General features: G+C 45.6%; 2 protein-coding genes across 2 annotated transcripts in view; both read left to right on the plus strand.

The window, feature by feature from the left end:
* The window catches only part of LOC146025910 (ficolin-2-like), a 112,470-nt gene extending 102,852 nt beyond the window's left edge, over positions 1-9,618 (plus strand). The window contains exons 10-11 of the mRNA XM_083156091.1: positions 4,501-4,635; positions 9,130-9,618. Coding sequence (XP_083012217.1) covers positions 4,501-4,635; positions 9,130-9,377 — 383 coding nt within the window. The 3' untranslated portion in view covers positions 9,378-9,618. The remainder of the gene's footprint in view (positions 1-4,500; positions 4,636-9,129) is intronic.
* A 16,960-nt stretch (positions 9,619-26,578) lies between these two features.
* LOC146025911 (interferon-induced very large GTPase 1-like) overlaps positions 26,579-27,189 on the plus strand; it is a 36,078-nt gene continuing 35,467 nt past the window's right edge. Inside the window, exon 1 of the mRNA XM_083156092.1 lies at positions 26,579-26,651. The gene's annotated coding sequence lies outside the window, so the exon portion shown is untranslated. The remainder of the gene's footprint in view (positions 26,652-27,189) is intronic.

The following is a 27,189-nucleotide window of genomic DNA, read 5'->3' on the forward strand; positions in this document are numbered from 1 at the left end:
CGGTGTTTGTGGTGTCAGTGTACATGCTAAGAGAGCGGCAGGAGAGGGTGGGAATGGAATTAAAAATAGGCCCTGGCATTTAAAGTATGCAGGCCCACCATGGCGACAAAAGTGAAGGATGTAGTTGTGCGTGCGCCAAAGGCGCACTCCAGGAAAGGGTGTGTGGCCACTCAACAGGGGGCATGTCAACACCATATACAACTTCTACACATTATGCAACAAAATACTAGACCCCATTATACTTGCCCCTTACACATGATGCCAAATGGAATGAGCCAAAATTGACATAATGCCACATGGATTGAGCCACAATTCAAATAATGCCACATGGATTGTGTCAAAATTCACATAATGCCACATGGATTGAGCCAAAATTTACATAATAACACACACGGATTGAGCCAAAATTCACATAATGCCAAATGGATTGTGTCAAAATTCACATAATGCCACACGGATTGAGCCAAATGCATAAAATGCCATACGGATTGAGCCAAAATTTACATAATGCCACACGGATTGAGCCAAAATTTACATAATGCTACATGGATTGAGCCAAAATTTACATAATGCTACATGGATTGGGAAAAAATTCACATAATGCCACACGGATTGAGCCAAAATTCTCATAATGCCACATGGATTGAGCCAAAATTCACATAATGCCACACGGATTGAGCCAAAATTCACATAATGCCACATGGATTGAGCCAGAATTCACATAATGCCACACAGATTAAGCCAAAATTCACAATACACTTCATAAACAGGGACATTGTCCACCAAAGGCGCGCATTAAACATTTACACCATAATGTCCATTACACGTTAAGTTACACGCCATTATGTCCATTATGTGTTATGCCAAACACCATAATGCCTATTAAAAATTATGCTACATAAGTGCTGCTTCTCTACATGCTCATTGCCAAGGGTTCCATGCTCATTGCCAGAGGTTCCATGCTCATTGCCATGTGGGATTACATGCTCATTGCCAAGGGGGAATACATGCTCGTGGTAAATGGGGGACAGCCGCCGCCAGGCAGAAGTGATAGCCACTGACAGTGGCAGAGCCTGGCTGTATTCAGAGCACTGCAGGTCCCGGCTATTTGAAATAATACCCCTTTCACACCAGAAAATGCATTCCCAGGTTGGCTCCTTTTACACCAGCCTAGTCCCTGCATTTTCTGGTGTGAGGGGGAGAGAAAATCACCCCTCCCCCCTTTAACCAGTTATCTCATTTAACCGGCTATTTCTTCGGAAGCAACTGACCCATTTACATGAGACAAGTATTATATTGAAGAACTTTTGAGTGGGCTTTGAATGATTTTGGTCCAGTGAAACTGGAACGTTTGGTTCCAGACTAATCTGCCCTCAAAATCATGAACAGCCATGAAATTACGGTACTTATGTAGTATCTGGGCTGCCGATTTCTAAATCGGGTACATCGCATCGCATCGCATGCGACCATCGGATGCGATGCGATGCGATGCGATGACCCGATTTTTCCATAGGAATCAATGTTAAAATGGACATTTTAACATGGAATTCAATGGGAAAAAGGGGTCCTTTTCATACCCCTACTATCCAAGTGGGCATGGAGTTGGATATAAACCTGTGGCGAGCGTAGCGAGCCACCGAGCCCGAAGCGTGGCGAGCGTAGCGAGCCCCGCGAGGGGACACAGAATACCGTCCCCTCGCGGGGCTCGCTTCGCTCGCCACGCTTCGGGCTCGCCACAGGTTTATATCCAACTCCATGCCCACTTGGATAGTAGGGGTATGAAAAGGACCCCTTTTTCCCATTGAATTCCATGTTAAAATGGACTCAGTCCATTTTAACATTGATTCCTATGGAAAAATCGGGTCATCGCATCCGATGGTCGCATGCGATGCGATGCGATGCGATATCGCATCGCATCGCATCTGATTGTATGCCTTAACTTAAGGCATACAATCAAAAAATCGGCAGCCCAGATACTACATAAGTACCGAAATTACATTTCAAAAAATAAAAAAAAACGGTTTACACGCAATATCTCTGGAACCAATTTACCGATTTGGACCAGCCTGGTATCATATTGAAGGCCCAGCGATTTGGAATTGAATGATATCAACTACAAGCTTCTGTGATGCCAGGGCGGGAACTGGCTGCCGTCGGAACCGGGTGGGGGTCGGAATTGACGGGTCCCATATTATCCTATGGGTAAAAAACTGTTACAGGTTTGCCAGGCGATATCTCCGGTTCCCGGGGGGCTAGAGACACGGGGCTGAGCTCATTGGAAAGCCCTGGTCCTCAGCTACAAAATAAATGACAGGGGGGGCACGTGCCCGGGTGCCCCCCCCCCTGAATCCGCCACTGATGGTCTGCAACCCTAAGAAAGACAGGGTCTCTAGTAAACGAACCCAGCCATAGGCCCGGCCACTCACCCGCTCAGCGGGGAGGGGGTTGTGATGTGGCTGCCGTTGAGTTGGGGGGGTGATGCGGCTGAGTCTGCGGGATGATGCACCCGCCGAGTCTGGGGTGATGCGTACGCCGCCGAGGCCGAGTTGCTCGACCGGGGGCTTGCAGAAGCTCCACCACTCCACGGGGGGTGGAGAGTTGTGGCCGCTGAGTCGCTCTATGGGGGTGTAGGGGATTTCAGACCAGCCCCACCGCTCACCCACTCTATGGCGGGAGGGGGGGGACACGGCTACCGCTCACCTAATGCCATGGAGTGGCCGGCGCCCCCAGTCAAATTCCTAAAGCTGACTAGTAGTGGCAACAGCCCTGCCTGTTTACAGTGGAACTAATGTATGAGGGTGATTCCTTAAGTAAGATCACAAGAATATCATCAAAGCTAAAAAATAATAATTACAAAGAGTATATATACCAGATTACAGTCAATTTCAGAGAAAATTAATAAAATAGGTCAGATTATTAATACTGGAAGAGGAACACTCTCTATAGTCACAGTGTTCCTTTAAACTGACCTTTCTCCCAAACCCTATATGCACATAAAGGATTCTTTGCTACACTATTGTTCTCTAAATCCCCCATATGTTTGGTTTTCACCTTATATAGGTGTCCTATATTCCTAATATTCCTAAAAAAATGTATTTCGGGTAAACCACAAGGCATTGACTGGCACATCCGTGGTTGTCGCAAGATGACCAGGACCCAGATGGTTCTAAATAGTAAAAAATGTATTCCATATATAGACAGTCCAAACATCCAATAAAAGTCAATGGTAAAAATGAAGATAAATCAAGTGATCTCCCTCCTGTATTCGGAACCACATCCACCCTCACTCACCCAGGCAAGAGGTAACATGGAGGTTTAAAGATGGACAAAAAGCAATGGCTCCAACTCACCAATGCATTTCAGGTACAGCAGGGCTCCTTTTTCAAAATTAATATACCCATTGTGTCTGCTTTCTGTCACCCCAAAAATGGATGCTTCCTGTTCACAGGGCACGGGAAGGAGAAAGAGGCTTGGGTTTTAATTACTTCCCTGGTACCTGATGTAGATGTCTGATCCTTGTCTCAGAATAGTTGTTTCTACCCACATCAGGGGTTAAAGTGGAAAGGGGGAAATGGGCGGAACTGAGATCCACCACCTGTAATGGCGGGGGAACTGGTTCCACCTCCACCACAGTAATTTCAACAGAAAAGCCTGTCCCAGCAGCTTCTTTTCTGGCATGGTGTATGTGATGTCAAGCCATAACCACTGCTAAATGTGCATTTCTTGTGTATAGCATGTCCTTTCATTTAATAAAGAGGTGTTCCGTATTGTGATGACTCTTGGTGGTAATGTTTTCAATGATGCACATAAAAAATGGGAGATAAACGAGTGGTTAGGTGAACACGTGAAAAATTTATGATAAAGATATAATTTTTCATATATTTATTATAATTTTTTCACATATTCACCTAACCACTTTTTATTAATTTAATTAATAAGCTGTGCGCCTCCTGAAGAGTCTCATCCAAACTCTATTTCTCTAGGACAGGCGTTCCCAACCACGGTCCTCAAGACACACCAACAGTGCAGGTTTTTATGATATCCAGGCTTCAGCACAGACGGTTTAATCAGAATCCCTCAGATACTATTTATTTATTTATTAGCAGTTTCTTATATAGCGCACAAGATTTACAGAGAATATTTGAACATTCACATCAGTCCCTGGGACAAAATTACTCTGCTGATGTACAGTAGATTGCACGGATTAATTTGACGCGTGACATTCGTTCATCTGTATGCGACTAAGGGGGATATTCAATCCCCGCCGCTATTTCCGATGGGGGAAATAGCGGCAGGCGCCTATACACTGCTATCTTTCCGGGCCGAATGTCAACAATCCACGGCCGTTATCACGGCTGCCTGGACGTACCAACAGTCGTGACCCGGGATTGAATACCACCATTAGTTTGACTCTGTATATGAAGTGCTGCAATGCGGATTTTCCCCACTCCGTGTTCCATTGTGCTTTATCTGTGGGTCTGTATGTGTTTAACCCTTCAGGAACCCATGAGCTTCGAGTTGACCTGACAGATTTTGATAACATCTATAGTTTTGCAAGTTATGCTTCCTTCGCCTTGTTAGGAGAAGACGACAATTATAAGCTGAGAATTGGAGCTTTTAGTGGAGGCAGTGCAGGTAAGTGTCTTTATTCAACCTATGTGCTCTGGGATGTGTCATCGTAAGATCAGGTGCCCAGAAGACATTAAGGGGGAAATTTACTAAAAAAAAAAATTGTGGAAAAAAATCTTTTTTTTCGTATTCTTAATGATGGGACATTTGTATTTGTATTTACAAATATGAATGAGTACACCATCGAAAGAATACGGCAGAAATCACCATTCAAAAGAATGGTGGTTCCTGATTTACTAAGCGGCCGTATTGATAATACGGCTGCTAATTAGTGTAAAACTGTCACGAATATACGGCAGGAAAATACACTTTATTTTCCTGTCGTATTTGGCAGAAGCCTGCACGCATCAGTCAGATCCGTGCATGGTTCAGTGTTAAAAAAAATTGAGAAAAAATAAAATAAAATAAAAAAAAACAGCGTGGGGTCCCCCCCCCCACAGCTGTAACCAGCACCAGGCTGAAGGAGCCGGGCCGGTAATAAAAAGTCAGGAAACCCGACAAATAGGGGTTCCCCAATTTTTTTAAAACCAGCCCCAGGCTCCAGGTCCAGGGCTGGTTCCCAAAATACAGGGGGACAAAATGATTAGGGGTCCCCCGTATTTTAAGAACCAGCCCCAGGCCAAACCAGCCAGCAGGGTAATGCCACAGCCGGGGGGAGCCAAAGCATTAACCCCCTGACCGGTCAGCCTGGCTAGGGGCCCTGGCGGAGTGGGGACCCCCCCAATAAAGGGGTCCCCCCTCCAGGACTTACCTGACCAGGCTGAAGCCTGGTGCTGTCCTCGATGCCCCTGGGCGGTGGGCATCGAGCTGATTTCAGTGTAGAATAATAGATGTAAAAACTATTGTTTTAAACTGTGGAACTATGAGTCCCAGCAAGCCTCCCCCACAAGCTGGGACTTGGAGAACCACAAGTCCCAGCCTGCGGGGCATTAAAGGGCCACCTGGCACTTGTAGTTCCACAGTAAAAAAAATTGTGAAATAAACACACACTGACACATAAGAAAAATAAAACTTTAATACATACATTACACACATACTGATACTTACCTATCTTGATCCCGTAGGTAGGTCCCAGGGTCTTGATCCGGTGCCTTGTCCTGGTCCGGATCTATGTCGGCATTCTTTTCCATGTCGGCTTCGTCGGTGTCGTCGTCCGGTCTGGGGTCCGAAGAAATCCATGGGGGACCTGTGGAAGGAAATCCTACTTACCCAGGTCCTCCATGGAAGATCTGAAGTCTTGATCCGCCGTAGTCCTGGGCTTCTTCCAGCTTCTTCAAGCTGCCGGCGATTCCTGGAGCTCCCTGCGTCGGACTGAGAGGTGCAGAGATCCTTCATCCTCTGCGCCTCTAAGCAGAATGATTCTATTGGCCGCCTAGCAGCCAATCAGAAGCCGCGCTAAGCGGCCAATAGAATCATTCTGCTGAGAGGAACTGAAATCAGCTCGATGCCCACCGCCCAGGGGCACCGAGGACAGCACCAGGCTTCAGCCTGGTCAGGTAAGTCCTGGTGGGGGGGCCCCACTCCCCCAGGGCCCCTGGCCAGGCTGACCGGTCAGGGGGTTAATGCTTTGGCTGGGGGACTTGTATAAAAAGTCTCCCCCCGGCTGTGGCATTACCCTGCTGGCTGGTTTCGCCTGGGGCTGGTTCTTAAAATACGGGGGACCCTTACTCATTTTGTCCCCAGTATTTCGGGAACCAGCCCCGGACCTGGAGCTGGTTGTTAAAAATCGGGAGAACCCCTATTTGTCGGGTTCCCTGATTTCTAATTACCGGCCCCGGCTCTATCAGCCTAGTGCTGGTTGCGGCTGTGGGGGGGACCCCACGACGATTTTTTATGTATTTATTTAATTTTCTCTTTTTTTTTTTTTACACCTTGCAGCCTGCACGGATCTGACTGATCCGTGCAGACTGGCTCCACAAATTCGTATTAGCGGCCGTATATACGGCCGTTAATACGAATTTATACACCATTGGAGGATTACAAAGCAGTCGTATTTGACTGCTTTGTAAATCCCCCTCCGGAACACGACTTGGCATACGATTTAGGCAGTCGTAGCCATTCGTATTAAGAATATGAATGCAACTTTTTGCATTCGTATTCTTCGTAAATTTCCCCCTAAAAGGCAGCAGGAAAACAAGTACTGTTGTTGTTTTTCCTATACAGACCTATAGGATTAATCATAGGTGCCTATTTATGCTGGTGGGTGCTCAAGCCAAAAATATAGAGGAGTGGCTTCATGGGGAAGGGGTGTGGCCACAAAATAATACCAATTTATATTACGGAGCACAGTTGTCTCCAATATTCAAATTACGGCAACAGAGTTCCACATACATATATGCCCCCACAGTGCAGGTACATAAATGCCCCCACAGTGCAGGTACATAAATGCCCCCACAGTGCAGGTACATAAATGCCCCCACAGTGCAGGTACTCCGCGGACAGAATACACTCTTCCCGGCATACTGTTTTCCAGCTGGCGGGTCCGGTAATGTTGGTGCTGCAGCCACAAATTAGAAAGTTAATATGATGGCCCAGCAGCGGGACTCCAGGCCCGTGGGTGCTCATCAATTTCCGTGGGTGCTCAGGCCCTTGAACACCCACAGAATCGGCACCTATGGGATTAATTGCACCTGCATTGTATATACAGTATGGGAACTACATGCTCATATTCACCTTCAGTATATGGGGAATGCCCTGGGGGGGAGATGTATTACTATTAACCCAGGTGAAGTGATAAATCAGCAGCCAATCATCTTTTAAGTGTCATTTTTCAAAACACAGCTGATACGTTATTACCTTCCACTTTATCACTGCTTTATTACCACTTTATCACTTCACCTGGCTTAATACATCTGCCCCACAGTCTGTAACTTGGTAGGTGGAAGCTACATAGTTACATAGTAGTTAAGGCTGAATAAAGACTTGCGTCCATCGAGTTCAACCTTGCTTTTAGTATAATCTATTAGCTTAACACTTGTTATACGTAGTGTATTCTGAATGGCTGGTGCATTATCACGGGCACTTTATCACTTCACCAGGCTTAATAAATGTGCCCCCAAGGGGAGAAAACACAGCTTTTCTCTACACACAATACGGGAGCTGGAGGAGGGGATGGTACGCAGCTGAGGGCAGGTACAGCTGGTAAGTCCACAGGCAGTCCCGTCCAGCCACACACACTTCCTTTACTCTGTTTGCACCAGCTCTATACTTTTTCTGCCCAAACACCTTAAAATGACCTGTCCAAACCTTTAACTAGGTGTTAGCTGGAATGAAAATCTGGTAATTTGTGGCAGTAAAGGATAATCAGCTCTTTGTTTCCAAACCCTAGAAAATGGAAAAAAATTGTTCTCACAACTCTGGATAGCCTGCAACTTCAGATGACTTACAGACAACAGGCCAGATGCACTAAGCTTCAAAAGTGATAAAATGGAGAGTGATAAGCAGCCAGCCAATCAGCTCCTACCTGCCATGTCACAGACTGTGTTTCAAAAATGTCAGACAGGAGCTGATTGGCTGGTTGTTTATCACTCTCCATTTTATCACTTTTGAAGTTTAGTGCGTCTGGCCCACTGTCTAGCTAGACAGTCAAAAGGATGACAGTCAAAAGGTCGTGATTCATTTTTCATGATTTTTTAGGACGTTTTCATGCTTCACAATCCATGTGGATTCTGATAGTGAATGGATGTGTGCTGAGTACATGCTACATGCTACACTAATTAGAAGTCAACGTGCTAAGGTGCTGACATTCACTTAAAAAAAAACATGAAAAACATTGTCAACCTTTTTGACTGTTTTATCAATACTGAACCTTTGTCCCTGTCTAAACTTTTGTGCCTCCCCTCCTGAAGGAGTAGGCAAGTCTCCGGAAGCTGGCTGCAGCCCCCTGCTCCCTCAGGCAGCCATCCTTTAAAACTTTATAGTCCAGAAAGGCCATAGCTTTGCAATGCCGATAATCTGGTGTCCATTCCTCAGCACTTCTGACCCCCTTGTGGGGCCACACCCCTCGTAATGATGAAAACATGCATCCATACCCCCTTACCGCTCCCGTTGTGAGGCCGTGCACCCTGTTTCACCAACATGGCTGCCCCTTCCTGGAGCAGCTGGAACAATGTTAAGTATGAGGTCAGGTTGTCAGGTAAATAGATTTTTTCCTTTTTTATAAAATATACCCCCAAAAAAAATATTTTCTTTGTTACCTTTAAATGACACCACTAATGTAAGTATTGTAATTGTACAGATATATTCTCAAACACCTACAGTAGCCTCAATACACTATTCAAGTGATTCAACACTGCTCGGTAAGCAGCGTCGTTTGCTGCAAGCCAAGTGGCTTAATGCCGCCTGGCTCCCTGGCCCTGCCGCCGGATCCCCTCGGTACCATGTGAGGAGATGTGTTCGCTAACTGCCAGAGCCAACAGACAAATGCTAAATATTACATATACTGTACAGTATAAGAAGCATTGATGTTTTCATATCTTGCTATGTCTTTGTTCCCTGCAGGTGACTCTCTTTCCTATCATAACAACCATCCCTTCACAACAAAAGACAGGGACAATGATGAACATCCAAGTAACTGTGCAGCCCTCTGTAAAGGTGCTTGGTGGTATGGAAGCTGCCATAACTCCAATCTGAATGGACAGTATCTGAGAGGGACACATACCAGCTACGCAGATGGAATTATTTGGGAACATGGCAAGGGACAGAATTACTCTTATAAAATAGCCGAAATTAAGTTCAGGCCTCTCTAAGCTATAATTACAATTGCTGCTGCTGTTGGGAGGGGGCGTAGTACAGACCCCTCCTGCTCACACCTCAGTCCGGTGTCCCCCTGGCCTGCTGTCCTGTGTATCCTGTGTCTCCTCTGCTGCCGCCGCTTCAGAGGGGAGTGCTCAGTGCAGGGTGCATACTGTATCTCCTTCCCCTCACTGTGTCTATGAGTCTGTCCCTGTCAGCCAATCATATCTTGCGGGCTGGCTCTTGATTGGCTGCCGGCCCGCAAGCTCTGATTGGCTCGCGGTCCCGCAGCCAATCAGGAGCCAGCCTGCAAGCTCCTCTGATTGGCTGATGGCCCAGACAGGGACAGACTCATAGACATAGTGAAGGGGAAGGAGATATGTGCCCTGAGCTAAGCGCTCTCCTCCCCTCGGCGGCAGATGAGGAGGACAGTGAGGGGAAGGAGAAACGCGCAATGCGCTCTTCTCTCTCCACTCTGAAAGTTACCGGCGGCGGGTGCAGCTGATGTTGGTGTCACCCCACTGACTGGTGACACCTGGTGCGGGCCGCACCCCCACACCCGCCTAGTGATGCCATTGTATGGGAACGCCCATTAAGCGCTGGGCGTATCCATATGCTAATGGAGATGCCCACCTCCCCACACCCCTCTCCACTCCCTGTCCACTGTCCTGGGTGCATGCACCCGGCAAACAGTCTGTTCACCGTGGGTGCACCCACCCTGTGCATGGACGTGCGCATAAATGCATACAGTGCCACCATCGGTCCCCGCGCGAACGCATTGTGGTTAATAAGAATAAGGCCCAGTGTGCATCGTTTCATGTGAAATAAAGCCAGAAAACATATCTGTTATGTTGCATAGATACTCAGTGGAGGAACCCTTTGACCTACAGGCAAACAAGTGACTCAGGAACAGGTGTATCCAGCTTCAAAAAGTGATAAATGGAGAATGATAAATAACCAGCCAATCAGCTCATATTTGTCATTTTTTAAACCCAGCCTGTAACATGGCAGCTAGGAGCTGATTGGCTGTTTATCACTCTCCACTTGATCACTTTTTGAAGCTTGATACATCTGGGCCTCAGGCACTCCTAGCAGTGTGTAACAATTGGAAAAATGGTCATTGTCCAAACTATGCCCCTCCAGCTGTTGTGAAACTACAAGTCCATACTTCCCAACTTCTTGTATCTTTGAAGCGGGCCCTTCGTGCCGCTACGCTCCGAAAAGGGGGCATGGCCTATGCAAATGTTGGGCGTGATATAAGCAAATTATGCCCCACCTGATTATGCCCCCTTTTACACCCGCATCGTCGCTGAATAGACACTGTGCGTATGCGCACAGCATCTATTCCTTCAGGCTGGGGGGGACTCCCAACTGCCCGCCTCCTGCGGCGGGACACTGCCAGCCCCGGGCAGGGGGCTGGACGTCCGAAAAAACGGGACTGTTGGGAGTATCACAAGTCAAAGTCCCATCATGCCTTGCCACAGTTTTGCTCTTAGGGAATGTTAAAACTATGGCAATTCATGCTGGGACTTGTAGTTTCACAACAGCTGGAGGGCCATAGTTTGAACATGAGTGTTATAGGTGGTCAAAGAATTATATATATATTTTTTTTTTATTGACACAAATCACACAGGCTGTATATAATCGTATTGAAAGTTTGTAACTCCATGTATCATGTAATGACAGTACTGAAGCCAATAAGAATAGCCTAGATATCTCATGTAACAAGTGTGATCTATTTGCCTTATACAGTTTCTTTAATACATGCAACTTTGAAATCTAATAAACAATTTACTGATTTTTTACATAATAAACACAGAATGTAAATGAAGATGTTGTTGTGGTTTTTGGGCAGGGGCGTAGTGAACTTTATGGGCCCCATAGCAATATTCTGAAAGGGACCCATATTCTGCTAGTGTGTCAAGGAGGGATGGGACCTGATTTTGGATGGAGAGATGGGCAACATTATGCCCCACACAGTAATCTCTTACACCACATTACTATACCCCTTGCACCATAGTATGCCACACACAGTAATGCCCATTATTCCAAATTACGCTACACAGTTATGTTTATTGTACCACTTTATACCCCCACACAGTAATTTCCACATTGTGACATTACTAGCCCACAATAATACCCAAGGCCCATTATGGCGCACATATTAATGCCCAGATAACACCAACCTGACTTTGTCCAGGGAGTCTGAAGCTGACATCCAACCATGAATTGCACAGGGCACTGCAGCTGGCTTATAACCAGAGTCCCAACTCCTCACCAGCCAAGGAGTGGGGATGGGGCCTGCCCATGCCCACAGTTCCTGCCAGGCAAATACAGCCCCCCACATTGCCAAAGTCACTGTGCACTATATGCACATGCCCTCTCCCCATTCCAACAGTCATTGCCCAGCACAGACACCCTCCTTTCATGCCCAAAGTTACTGCCCAGCAAATACACCTTCCAATCATGCCCACACTCCATGCCCAGCATGTACACCCCCCATGCCCACAACCAGTGCTCAGTGCGTACACCCCAGTGCCAGGGCATATACCCTCCTCCCCATTTCCACACGCATACACGCCACCTCACACCACCCATGCCTATAATCGCTGACCAGCACATACTGTACACAGTATCCTGTCTCACAGAAACATGCGCCCCTGCCACCACACATATCAGCATGCCTGCAGAGACTATGGAAGAGGAGGATGATGGCTGGTAGAGTGAGTGGGACCTGAGGAGTGGTTGGGAGAGTGGGGGCGGGACCTGAGTAGTGTTTTCTCCATCAGCGTGCCCAGCTCTTCTCTAACCTCTCGTCTGCTGCTTGAAGACAGTAGGCAGCAGAAAGAGTGGGGAATCGACACACTGTACTATATCTTTCATTTTTACTTGATGCACAATTTGAATCAATGTTGTCTGGATGATCTCACTTCTTGACAAATTGTCCTGTAAGGAACGTTACAATCAGAGTGCATACTATGCAATCAGTGGTTACAAGCAGAGGTGGAACAAGCGCGTTTTGGGCCCAGGTGCAAAAATATGCTTTGGGCCCCCAAAACACACACACAAAAAGCCCATCACACAATGGGCAGTATTCAATGACAAAGTTCTCCGTGCATGGAGAGCATTTTATTTCGCTCTCCATGCACTCTCCGTGTTCCGGAGGGCTCGCTGCCACTCCTGCTCCCTCTATTCAATGTGGTTAAGACTCGCCGCCACTCGCGGCGAGTCTTAACCCCTGCAGCGGACGAGCGTCCGCGGCAGGGAGCTTTCAGGGAGCCGGGGGACGGAAGCAGCCAGAGAGATTATAGTCTCCCTGGCTGCTCCAGAGGAATGTGGAGATGAGGGGGGCTCTCCGAGACCCAGGCAGCACAGGCTGCCCCCCCCTATAGCCAGCGGGGGACCCAGTATTCACTGCACCCGATCGTGCATATTAAAGATCGGGTGCAGTGAATATATGAATATGTAATGAGCGGCTCGAGCGCTCCGGCCCCCTGCTGGCTGCACTGTGTAAAAAAAAATAGAAAATTAAAAATTAAAAAATATATATTTTTTAAAATTAAATATATATTCATGTACTATAAGCACATGAATAAAAATAACATGCCCCTTCACTGAAAAAAAAAATGATTTTTTTACACCAAAATTAAAAAAAAAAACCTTTTAGTTTAAAAGTTCACATTTCAGCTCCCCATCAAAAGATGGAGAATTGCTACACGGAGAGACACGGAGAAAATCACTTAGAAAGACGGAGAGAATTTCACATTGAATAGGGTTGCTCGCTTTTGGAGAGCAAAATGCTCCGTCCAAGGCGAACAAAGCACAAATTCTCCACAAAACACGGAGAACTTTTCTTATTGAATACTGCCCAATGTAGTGCCCATTACACATTATACTGCACACCATAGTGTCCATTATATAATATGCCACACACTATAATGCCCATGACATATTATGCCACACACAGTAATAACCATTACACATTATGCCACACACTGAAATGCCCATTACACATTACGCCACACACACCATAATGCCCATTGCACATTGTCACCCTCCGTAATGCCCATTATACATTGTTACACACCATAATGCAATTTAAACATTATACCGCACACCATAGTGCCCATTCCATATTATGCCGCACACCATAATGCCTATGACATAACATGCCACACACCTTAATGCCCATTACACATTATGCCGCACACCGTAATGCCCATTACACATTATGTCACACACTGTAGCGCCCGTTAAACATTCACACACTGTAATGCCCATTACAGATTCACACACCGTAAAGCAAATTACACATGATACCGCACACCATAGTGCCCATTACATATTATCTCGCACATCATTATGCCCATGACATTATGCCACACACTGTAATGCCCATTACACATTTTGCCGCACACCATAAGGTCCATTACACATTATACTGCACATCATAATGACCATTACAAATGATGCTACATGTAATGCCCCGCAGTACTCCTGCTTATACAGTTAACATACATAATACACTCAGTAGTGTCAATTACACATAATGCCCCCAATAGTGTCCATTACACATAATGTCCCCATTTGTTCCCCTAACAGTAATGTCACTTTTTTTGCAGCCTGGTATCAAGCATCTATGGAAGGAAAGGAGTGCAGAGCTGCCACCGGGTCCTATTGTAGTGTATTGTAGTGCCACTGCTCTGCTGGCAGTGGGGAGCTTACAGAGGATAGGAGAAGCAGGTTTCCTGCTCTGAGCTGCTGTCGGCTAGGCTGAGGAGAAGCAGCTTCATGGCTTGGCTGGGGAGGGGGCAGCATCATGGCTTGGCGGGGAGGGGGGGAGAGGAGCGGCATCTTCTTGGCTGGCTTGGCGGGGGAGTGGAGCAGCAGGATCTTGGCTGGCTCTGCGGGGATGGGGGATCGGAGCAGCACTGCAGCAGTTTCATGTTTGTCTTGGCACGGATGGTGGGAGAGAAGTGGCAGCTTCTTGGCTTAATGGGGACAGGGGAGAGGAGGGGTAGCTTCTGTGCAGAGGTTGGAATGGAGGCACCAGGCGGAGGGTGGACCGAGCTTCCATGCCAGACAGAGGGGGGGGGGGGGGGGGGGTGGAGCTGCTAGGCAGGGGGTGATGGAGCTTCCACTGTTGGGAGTCAGTCATTGGCTGGGATGGAGCTGCTAGCGGTGAAGAGCAGCAACAGCAGGCGGGCCCCCCATGCCGTCGAGTGCCGGACACAGTACACTATGCCCGGTATTATCACCCTGATGGTGGCCCTTGGCCGCCGTACTTACAGACTTTTTAAAAAATGGAAATGACAGTATTTGTGTGCGGACAGCCATGGGCCCCATTCACTCCTTGAGCCCTGGTGCTCTGCATCGGCTGCACCGACAGTAGTTCCGCCCATGGTTACAAGTTTAATTATGAAATTTTTTTTTTTTATGACATTCTGCCACAGAAGCATGTTTCAATGGGTAAAGGAGTCTGCTGCATATCCGGTAGAGGAAATTGCACCAATACGCAGGAGCTTCATCTAAATATGTTTGATGCTTTAAAATGACACCACAATTCCTACAGCACATATGCATACTGGTTGCAACTCATTGTACTTTATTTACCTCTGTAATATATGTTTGTCGAATTTATGCACCAGTTTGTGGATTCGAGGTATTTAACCCTAATTATAACAACTGTGCTATTGTGACTAACAGAGGGCCTTATTCTGCTTGGTGCGGTCCGTTCTGAATTCTTTCGGAGGGCGCATTTTAGCCGTCTGTGCACGCGTAGGCAACGCAATGTGCATGTGCAACGCAGTGTCTCCGCACTCGTTCTTACCAATACCGTCCAGAAATGTGCACCGAATTGACTCGGGAAATATGGGCATAATATGGGCGTCATTCGGCCCTACACAAGGGCGCGGTTTCAAAGTGGGCAAAACTGGGCGTAAATCTGGGCGTACACGAGGGAGTGTATGAACTGTGGTAGGCGTGCATTCGGACAGCACACCGACTGCAAACGAACCAACACGCATGAAATATGCGGTCTTCATAAGCAAGTTTCACTTTGCGGAGAGCTCTTGTTCATGTTCTAGGCATTCAGTTCGGATCCGATACGAAATGCCGGCGGTCGGGATCCCGGCGTTCAGAATCCCGACACTGGAATCCCGACCGCCGAAATCCCGACATGGGGGGGACGTGGAGCGCCCCCCCTTGCGGGCTCGCTGCGCTCGCCACGCAGCGGGCCCGGTGCCTCGCTACGCTCGGCACACTATTTTATTCTTCCTCTATGGGTGTCGTGGACACCCACGGAGGGAGAAAGTTTCAGGATTTCGGCGGTCGGGATTCCAGTGTCGGGATTCCGACCGCCGGGATCCCGACCGCCGGCAAACTGACTGCATCCCTTCAGTTCGCCCAATTAGTACGCCCGCACCTGAAGCACTCTCAGCTGACCACAATACAATCCACTCATCTACTCATTAGTGATTAATTACACTCTTTGCATAGGTTCAATTGGAAGCATTGCTGCCTAAATGGCCCATTACTAAATACAAAAATATATGCTGCAAACACGACTGCATTGTTGCTATTTGACCCACATTTACACTGCAAGCACAGTGAGGTAGAGTAGCTTTATTGTAGTGTGCACATCCTTGCTTGACACAAATTTACTATAATTGTATTACAAATAACATTAGGCTAAATGCATAATGATGTATACACACACACACACACTGTGTTTATAATTGTAGGTAAGTGAGCTTTAGTATGTGTTACTAATAATTTGCACATTGTAGAATATTGCATTTGACGTGCAATTATTATATAATATGCATACATTAAACATAGGTAAAGGGCCAACAATGAATTAATACCACTTAACATGATGTAAGGGTTAATTTAAAGTGCTAGTAATGTGTTTAAGTATCAATTAGAAATTAAGTGATTACAATTAAAAATAATACATTTTTATGAGGTTGGCTAATTGCATAAGTGTGTCATGTGGCAGATGTATGAGTTCCGAATAGAGTAGTGAGGTTTGCGGAAATCGGTGCGTACGGCCAGCTTCCCGTCCGTTCGGACGCTGTAAGACCTGCAGAATCTTTGTGTTCCCACCGCACACGCACATTTTTAATGTAGCCCGAAAACACACCCTCTTCTTAGAGAGTCCATCCGAACCGATGCGGACTACCGGTGGGCGTTTGTTCTTACAATGCCCGCACAGCGTGGCGTGCGGTCAGTTCCGAAAGAATTCGGAACGGACCACACCAAGCAGAATAAGGCCCAAAGTGTACAAAAATGGACATATTTGTGTCTACATGTGTAGATGTTTATGTGTGCCTTTCAGCTACCCAAGGGTAGCCACTCTATTTTATTATAAAACCAAATTAAAAGTTATTTTTCAAAAACTATAATCAATCTATTAACTAAACTTTAGTTAGTTACTAAAGTGTGCCTCACCCAAAATAAATCTTCTTGTAAATGTATACAACTATCCATTTTTCCTATGAATACTGCCATTTGCTGAGAAGCCACTAGAGGGCGCAGATGATCACAAACTTCGAAGTAACTGTACTCAATTTGCTTTTCTATCACCGATTTTAAGCTATTTATTCCACTATGTAGTGATGCTTACAAAGTTATAAACCTTTCATTTTTTGTAGCATTCAGAGAAAACAAGATGCTGATTTTATAGTATATGTATTAGCTTGAACTGTATTGTCACAAATCAGGTATAGTATCTGAGATATAGGTTTGTTAGATGACACTATTAAGGTCGACATACACATGAAAAAGGTAGACATGCCTAAGGTCAACAGGGTCATTAGGTCGACACAAGCATTAGGTCGACATTGGGGAGGTTAAACAGTCAAAAGGGTTTTTCACTTGTCTTTGAACCGACATGTGCCGACAGGAGGTATTTCATGCTCTGCCATCCACTATGGCATGGAGGGAGAATAGGTTAGTATGGTGAGTGTAGCAAGGCACTGAGCCCGAAGCATAGGAGGGGACACGGTGCACTTTTTCTGTGCCATTGTCGACTGTGTCAACATTCAGGACAAAAAAATGTGAAAGTCCCATGTCGAACTTTTGACTGTCGACCTTCCCAATGTTGACATAATGCTTGTGCCGACCTTTTGACCCCATCGACCTTAGGCATGTTGACCTTTTCATGTGTCGACTTAAAGCCTGTCAACCTTCAGTGGTCCACCCGTAATGAGGAAGGCTAGTCAGATGCTTGGCTGCATAGGGAGAGGAATCAGAAGCAGAAAAAAAGATGTAATAATGCCACTGTGTAGGTCATTGGTACAACCTCATCTAGAGTAGAGATGAGCGGGTCCGGATGTCCGGGATCCGACAGATCCGAATATGGTGATCCGAGTGAGGATCCGAGCCGGCTCGGGAGTTCCCGCCTGAATTCCGGACCGAAAACGAGGCAAAACGTCATCATCGCGCTGTCGGATTCTCGCGGGATCTGGATTCTATATAAGACGCACGCTCACCCCGCCATCTTCCCTCCTTTATAGGAGAGGGAAGAGGGTGGTTGGGATCTGTGCTCCGTGCTCTGTGCTCCGTGCACTGTGCTGTGATTTATTTAGTGACTGATTTTGTATGTTGTTGTAAACTAGGTGCTGCAGTGCTCACACGCAGGGGCTGCAGTGCTGCTGATTGTACACTCAGTGTACAGGGGCCATACCTCCCAACATGACCCTCTCCAGGAGGGACACAATGCTCTGCTCCTGGTCTTTCTTCTTAATGCATGATTACCTTGATCTGTGTTGAACAAGTTAATTAATAAGAAAGGTGCCTCAACAAAGTTGATGGTAATCATACATTAAGACAGGAGTGCAGAAGCAGAGCAATGTGTCCCTCCTGGATAGGGTCATGTTGGGAGGTATGTATGCAGCACCTATGTTGGGAGGTATATAAATATGCATACAAAACATGTTATTCCATAGTATTCACTCAGTTGTCAAAGCATTTTAGCAGTTTGTCTAGAACAGGGGTCCTTAAACTATTTTGCTCTGGGACCCCACCAGACAAGAACATACCTCCCATCTCCAGGAGGGACACTTTGCTCTGTTTCTGGACTTCCCTCTTAATGTATGATTGCCGTCACCTGTTTCTAACAGGTAAATCAGGGTTGCCGACTTTTAAATGCTCCTCTCCGGGAGAAGCCCGGAGAGGAGACTTTCCTTACCCGATCAGGGGCGGGGCTTGACTGTGACATCATTAAGCCTCACCCCCATTACGGAAAATAGGAGAAATGACTAATCTCCATGGAGGGGGCGGGGCTAAAATGACACGATTGTGCCATTTTAGCTCCGCCCCCTCCTCTGAGACCCGCGGATTGTGGCATTTACATGCCGCGATTCGGGGGGCTCAGGGGGGTCCCCCAGATTCCGGGAGGGTTGCCCACTCTTCCGGGGGGCCAGGAGGGGGACCCGATTTTCGGGAGACTCCCGGGAATTCCGGGAGGGTCGGCAACCCTGAGGTAAATGGATAAGAAAGGTGTTTCAACACAGGTAATAGCAATCGTACATTAAGAGGGAAGTCCAGAAACAGAGCAATGTGTCCCTCCTGGAGAGGGTTATGTTGGGAGGTATGACAGGGGCTGCAGTGTCCATAATACAAGAAGCTGTGTCCAGTATGTCAGGGGCTGTGTCCAGTGTACAGGGGCTGTGTCCAGTGTACAGGGGCTGTGTACAGGGGCTGTGTCCAGTGTACAGGGGCTGTGTACTGGGGCTGTGTCCAGTGTACAGGGGCTGTGTCCATTGTACAGGGGCTGTGTCCAGTGTCCAGGGACTGTGTCCACTGCCCAGGGGCTGTGTCCAGGGGCTGTGTCCATTGTCCAGGGGCTGTGTCCATTGTCCAGGGACTGTGTCCAGGGTGACGGGCTGTATCCAGTGCATACAAAAGATATACATAACTTTTAGACGGGCGCTGATATGTTCTACTTCTGGCGTATTTCTCCGCCGTGGATGTATTCAATATATCATGCGGAGGGAAAACATATGAATAGTGAAGTACAGTTTAGGTACAACAAAAAATTTTTAATAAAACACACTGCACCCTCTGGTAGGTTACAATTCAATCCTCCAGAGTTCGGCAGATACAATCTTAAAAGTTACAAAGACAGAATGATTAAAATAATTTCTTATGGGGAATCCTCTGGGTGAACCAAAAGCAATGGGGCAATTACCGGAAAAGGTGGAACTGAATCGCCAGTTCATATAGCGCATGTGAAAATGTCCAGGGGCAGAATCACAGATATCATATATATTCCGGTAATTGCCCCATTGCTTTTGGTTCACCCAGAGGATTCCCCATAAGAAATTATTTTAATCATTCTGTCTTTGTAACTTTTAAGATTGTATCTGCCGAACTCTGGAGGATTGAATTGTAACCTACCAGAGGGTGCAGTGTGTTTTATTAAAAAGTTTTTGTTGTACCTAAACTGTACTTCACTATTCATATGTTTTCCCTCCGCATGATATATTGAATACATCCACGGCGGAGAAATACGCCAGAAGTAGAACATATCAGCGTCCGTCTAAAAGTTATGTATATCTTTTGTATACATTTGTTTGTCTGAGGGGATAGGAAAACCCTCTCATACATAACTAGATAGGCTGCTGTGTGCACGGGTGGGGAGCACTTATCTATTGTACACGGGCTGTATCCAGTGTCCAGTGTGACGGCATATATCTAGTGTCCAGTGTGACGGCATATATCTAGTGTCCAGTGTGACGGCATATATCTAGTGTCCAGTGTGACGGCACATATCTAGTGTCCAGTGTCACGGCATATATCTAGTGTCCAGTGTCACGGCATATATCTAGTGTCCAGTGTCACGGACTATATCCAGTGTCCAGTGTGATGGACTATATCCAGTGTAACAGGCTGTGTCCAGTGTCCAGTGTAATGGTCTATATCCAGTGTCCAGTGTGACGGCATATATCCATTGTCCAGTGTGACGGCATATATCCAGTGTCCAGTGTGACGGCATATATCTAGTGTTCAGTATGACGGCATATATCTAGTGTCCAGTGTGACGGCATAAATCTAGTGTCCAGTGTGACGGCATATATCTAGTGTCCAGTGTGATGGGATTTATACAGTGTCCAGTGTAACTGGGTGTGTCCAGTGTCCAGTGTGACGGCCTATATCCATATATATATATATTTTTGCTCTTTTTTGGGGGGTAGTTTATTAAAATGCTACCCTGTCCGCCAATGCAGTGCTGCTCTGCTTCCAAGATGTGCCAGGTTGGAAGTGTAAGGTCCACATGTATGTGATGCCCACTGCTGTCGCTTAGCTTAGTCATCCAGCTACCTCGGTATAACCTTTTGGCCCAACTACAGTCAATGAAAACAATTTTGTGAGCTGTGAAGTGATCAAAATTGACTAGAAATGAGTGGAAATTAATGTTGTTGAGCTCAATAATACTTTAGGGGCAAAAACAGGCCCAAATTCTGTTATTTTAGCCATTTTTAGCATTTTTCCCAAAAAAAAAATCCAGATCCAAAACCAAAACCCGCAAGGGTGGTTTTGACAAAACTAATCCAGATCCAAAACATGAAGGGAGATCCAGATCCAAAACCAAAACCCAAAAAAGTGCCCGCCGCTCATCTCTAATCTAGAGTACTGTGTTCAGTTCTGGAGACCATATCTTCAGAAGGATATAAATACATTGGAGACTGTACCAAGAAGGGCAACAAAAATGGTGCATGGCCTACATCACAAAACTTACCTGGATAGACTAAAAGATCTTAACATGTATAGTTTGGAGCAGAGAAGGGAAAGGGCGGACATGATAGAAATCTTCAAATATATCAAGGGTTTTAACATAGTACAAAAAGGAAATTTTCTTCAAAGGAAAAGAAGTAATAGAACATGAGGACATGCACTGAAACTGGAGGGAGGTAGGTTCAGGGGAAATGTTAGAAAGAATTACTTCACAGAAAGGGTAGTGGACATAGGCGTGCGCACAGGGGGTGTCAGGGGTGCACAGGCACCTCCTAATGGCCGGCAGCCTGTCAGATGCGCAAGGATCCAGACACACAGTTTTTTTTATTTTTATCTAGTCAGCTGTATATACGTGTCTGAATTACATTACATACATTTGCGGCTGCTGGCACGGGCGCTGCCATGACAGTCTCACTGTCACACTGCCCTTACTTGATGTCATATGGGAGGGCTGAAGGGAAGGAGGGCAGGGGTGCGGCCTGGGATGGAGTGTCAGGGGGAAGCAGGTTACTGTCTCTGCTTCTCCTATGCGTGTGACGTCACCACTTCACACGCTGGAGTCTGGAGAGGCCAGAGACTGAGGAGAGGAGTCGGGAACTGAAGCTGAGCAGGGAGGGTCTCTCTCCCAGTCTTCACACACCTGACAGTGACTTGTAAGGAACATCAAATCCTCCGAGGGACCCCCAACAGCAAAAAGGTGTTTTTAATTATATTTTTAATATATTTTATGCTATAAGAGCTCTTATTATATGTCCAAATAAAGTTTACACAGAAACTAAAGAAACCTTGATGAGAGTCTTTCTTCAATGACAATCGTGAGTACCGGTACGCCATCTAAAAGATACCTTGATAAGACTGTTACAGCATGTTGTCATGTGAGTGAGGTATGCCAACGTACAGCTTTCTCCTTGAATTTGAAAATTAAAAGAAACCCAGATAGGTATCCCCTCACTACAATACTGTGTAAGTGAGGTAGGAACCATTCACACATCCGGGCACAAAAGAATCCCTTGTGTATTGTAGAACCCATCTTAATATCTTTTCCCTTGAAAAATCTTCTTTTTCATATACCCGATGAGGATATACTGACGGAAGAAAGAACAAGCCTAGAAGCCGTAACACCAGAAACCGAAGATAAGTATCCTCCACCTCCCTATACTTAACTGATGCAGCGCCAACACTGGTACTAAATTCTTTTTTTCAAACTTGCAACGTCTTGGGACTTTAAGGGATAGTCCCTTCTTGTAACAGTGAGGCAGCAACGCATCAGAAGCAGCGCCAAAGGACCTAGCCAAAAAACCAGCACACCTATGAAATAACGCCTGTTTTGGAAAAAAACCTGAAAAACTCATATCGACCTTCCCATTGTCGACTTAATGTTTGTGTCGATCTTCTGACCCTGTCCACCTTAGCCATGTCGATCTATTTCTTGTGTTGACCTAAGCTCTGTCGACCTTTAGTGGTGGTCTACCTTCATAGTGTCAACCTAGCAACCGTATCTCCTCCGGCGATGGTGGGCCACTGCGCATGCACATAGTCGCTAATGGACATTGGCAGGGCCCGGCTGTGAGCGCCTCTGGCAAGTTTTGCTTTCACCGAAACACTGGGCGGGCCCCAGAGAACGCAGGCGCTCCACCACCTGCTCAGACAGGCGGAAGATATCGGTGCCTGCACCGAATTTGCGTCGATCCGTGCAGCCACCAAGTGACTCCTAAGTCATGTGGCATCTGCGAGAGCTGGGCAGAGGAGAAGAAATCATTCAATGGTAAGAAACCATCGAATGATTTCTTCTCTTGCGGGTGCATCCCGTACACATCCGTTCGCATCCCTGCACAGGGATTCATGCAGCGTTCGGCAGAGCGGTGTTTACGTGCTCACTAGGCTGCAAAAACTGAATCGGCCCCTTAGGCCCTCTACCCACCTGGGGATATTCAATTGTCCCCAATGCCGGTAGTCATCTGCGATTATTTTCCGGTGGCCTTATGTGTACATGAGTATGTGTGTGTGTGTGTGTGTATGGGCAGCAAGGGATAACCCAAAGCCTGCAACAGAATATATAGGACACGTCGACCTAAGCGCACTAGTACACTTGAGCAGTATATCCTCCCAGTGTACTAATATATTCACACAGATACCCTTGATTCTGTGTGTAATTGACTATTCTGCTTCTCATAAATATTTAAGAATTATTTCTCTCCCCCTTGACAAATTTTCTGTGTGTCATAATAAGCTTCACTGTGTATATTACACTGAAAATCGGTGCATTACCATTAACCACCAGTAGATGGCATCAAAGGATTATTTATAAATAAATGGTATAAAATAAAGATATTTCCAACAAGATCCCTATCTGATGAAATCAGTGCAATATAATTACTCACCTATAGGTGGCACCAAATGGTGGACAAATAAAACATATTGCAACCAGAATACAAAACATTTCTGAGATCTTTATTGGATATCATATAAATCCTATAAATCTTTATTGACACAACAGATCAGTAGAAGCTTTTTACACCATTATAAACGGTTACCCACAGAGGGAGAAAATCATATGTTGCACAACGTCACTGACAGAAATTAAACTAACATTTTTCGAATTGGATTCAAATGTGATTTTAAAACACTATTTCTTTCTTTGAACACATATATGTTTGTATGTCAAAAGTTTTTTAACCCCTATTTTTCGCTGCAAATCCCATTTCCCGCATAGTAAATTCTGGGAATATTAATGATTCAATAAATAAAAGTTACATTTTATGATTTTTTGCTCTCCACACAGCAGTCCCTTTTTTCTCCTGTCCTAAAAATCATAGTGGAAACATCTAATGTCCCTCTCAAAAAACAGAAGTCAGTATATTCAGTAATAGCAGTTTCTCCCAGCAGCCCAGGCAGAGACTGATGCGGCTCACACACGGGGGCTGAGTTAGCGTGGCTCAGTAAGCAGCGTAAATATACTGCTTACCGAGTGCTTAAATGACGCCCGACGTGCGAGTTAATGCCCGAACCCCTGCGCCGAGCGAATACCAGTAGCTGTATGCGAATGGATGTTTACTGGCACATGCATTCGGATGCGGTCGTACGGACTAGTTTACCCACCTTCTGGCTTAGTAAACAACCATCGAAGGATTTTTTATCCTTCGATGGTTGTTTACTAAGCCAGAAGGTGGGTAAACTAGCCCGGTATCTCTCCATTCTGAAACAGCATGTGGTGGTGGTTGCAAGAGATGAACGAGCCCCCCTCTGTTACACCAGCGTGTTTCCACAAGTCTTTTCAAGGTGATAGAGGGACCCTCCCCTGGCTAGCTATAATGATATTATGGGGCATCCCCCTAAACTCTGCGCTAGATTAGCATTTCATACTGTATATAAAACATTTAGATATACACTTAAATATAGACCAATGTATCTAAAATACATTTCAAGAACAATTTATGTGTAAACGTTGAGAAATGATATATACATCAAATTTATTTATAATTGGCACCATGGGAACCTGTTTGAATGCTATTATAGCTAATAATCTAACACTAGAGTGACTACGCCTCTTGTTCTAGAGTATTGTATCCTACAGTTCCCTTCCGCTTCCAATTTCCAATTTGAATTCCAAAGCACCAGAAATGGAAGTGGCACCATTTTGTTCTGCGTTCCAGGCTTGAATTTGTCTCCGTCAAAAGGTCCAACATGGCATTGTTCCACACACAAATAACTGACACAAGTTTTTTGGGGTTATAACCCCTGGACAATGAGCATGTAATCCCACATGGCAACGAGCATTTAAACCCCGATTGCAACAAGCATGAAACCCCTGGCAAGGAGCATGTAACCAACTCCTGGAAATGTGCAAGCATGTAACAAGCATGTCCGTAAGCGGAACATGTAATAGACATTACAGAGTTTGGTATAATGGACCTTATTCTGATTAACTTGCAAGGCTGCAAATTTCACAGCCTTGCGAGTGCGCCAGGTGCCGCCATTCGGGGTACCGAATGCACCAGAATAACCCCCAACATATAATAAGGAGTATGGTGTGTGGTATGATCTGTAATAAGCATTACGGTGTGTGGCATAATGTGTAATAGGTATAACGGCATGGCGCATAATGTGTAATGGGTATTACGGTGTATGTTGCGCACTGCCCCTCGTTTTAGTGTGTGTGTGTATGTGGAGGGAGCACCAATTCCTTTTCTGATGCAGTGCAAAATGTCTAGTTAAGGCACTACTGCTACTGGCCACATTATGGTCCTTATTCTGGTTCACTCACAAAGGCAAATTCCTTCTCAAATGAACAAAACCATGTGCACTGCAGATGTAACTTGTGCAGAGAGATAGATTTGGGTGGGGTTTTACTTCAAACTGAGATCTATATTGCAGTGTAAAAATAAAGCAGTCAGTATTTTCCCTGCACAGAAACAAAATATCTCACCCAAATCTAAATCTCAGGTTACATCTACCCCCCTGCAGTGCACATGGTTTTGTCCATTTGAGAAGGAATTTTGCTTTGCAAGTGAACCAGAATAAGGGCCCACGTGTATGAGGCACTACTACTACTACAGGCATAATACACCCTTATTTCAGTGTGCGCCTTTGCCATGCCATGAGTGTTTAGCGGCCAAGGAGACAGATGCTATAGGTCCCCTGCATGGGCAACAAGCATGTAACCCCCCTCCTGACATCAAGCATGTATCACACCATGTCAGCGAGCATGTAACCCCCTTACAACGAGCATGTAGCTTTCTCTCCTGACAACGAGCAACTAACCCCCCTGACATCGTGTGTGTACCCCGCCCTTGCCAACAAGCATGTAACCCCCCTGGACAATGAGCATGAACTCCCCCTGGGCAACGAGCATTTAATCCCACATGGCAATGAGCATTTGAACCCCCATGACAACAAGAATGAAACCCCTGGGAAGGGCCATGTAACCAACTCCTGGCAATATGCATGTAGCATCCTGTCCCTTCACCATATGACAACCTAAAGAGGCATATACACGGAGCGATTTTGTGCTATATTCTAAGGCAGTGGTTCCCAAACCAGGCCCTCATTACCCCCAACAGTGCACGTTTTCCAGGTCACCTGGCAGGTGCACTCATTATTCAGGCACATTTGAAAAGATCCACAGGTGGCGCTAATTATAGCACTTGCGATTCTATGTGGAGACCTGGAAAACATGCATTGTTGGGGGTACTTGAGGACCAAGGTTGGGAACCACTGTTCTAAGCAATCGGACTAGATTGCTTAAGGATGACCTAGAAACTCTTCCTACCAACTGTAATATTATTTTATAAAAGATTTCTGGCCTAGGAGTGCTGTGTAAAAATGTTTATACTCTAGGGTGCCGTGATTCAACAAAGTTTTGGAACCACTGCATTATGTATATATCCCAAGATCCTTCCCTTGTGATTTTCCTGGAAATGGGCTGATTTAATTGCTGAAAGTGAAAGTGAAACTACAAGTGTTCTCTATAAATAGGAGTGACTGCCTTTGCCCACACTGAGAATGTAACGGATCTGTGCAGGCAGCAGCCAGACAGCAGGAGCAAGGTAATTATACCGGGGAACTACCAAACGAAACATTTTAAGCCTTTCTAGTGCTGTTGTAACATGTTCTGTTAGGTATCATGTAATAAGTATTTATGATGTGCTGATTTATTTGCATATAGCAACAACATTGTTCTGTGGTGATATGCAAAACAGTAGCGTGATATCGAATGGCAAACACCATTATTCATAATAAATCCATTTTAATGTAGAATACACATATAACAAAGAGAATAGTAACTCCTCAGATTATTATTATTATTATTATTATTATTATTAAGTATTTTTATTATTATTAAGAATTTTTATTAATAATGGTATTATCCTATATGGTTTTAAAATCTTGGTTTTAAAAATTTTAAGAGTCTAGTTGATATGCGCAATATGAAAGTTTGTGTTGGAAGTTGTCCAGAAAAGCTATTAGTGTTAATTATTAACCCTTTGAGTGCCAAGTGAATTTGTCAAAATTGGTGTGAAAACCTTTTTATTCACCATAATGACCTGTAATGTTCCCTTATATAGGAGATGTAATCGTTTGTTA

The sequence above is a fragment of the Crinia signifera genome, chromosome 8 (genome assembly GCF_055691185.1).
Source record: "Crinia signifera chromosome 8, ASM5569118v1, whole genome shotgun sequence".
Taxonomy (NCBI): domain Eukaryota; kingdom Metazoa; phylum Chordata; class Amphibia; order Anura; family Myobatrachidae; genus Crinia; species Crinia signifera.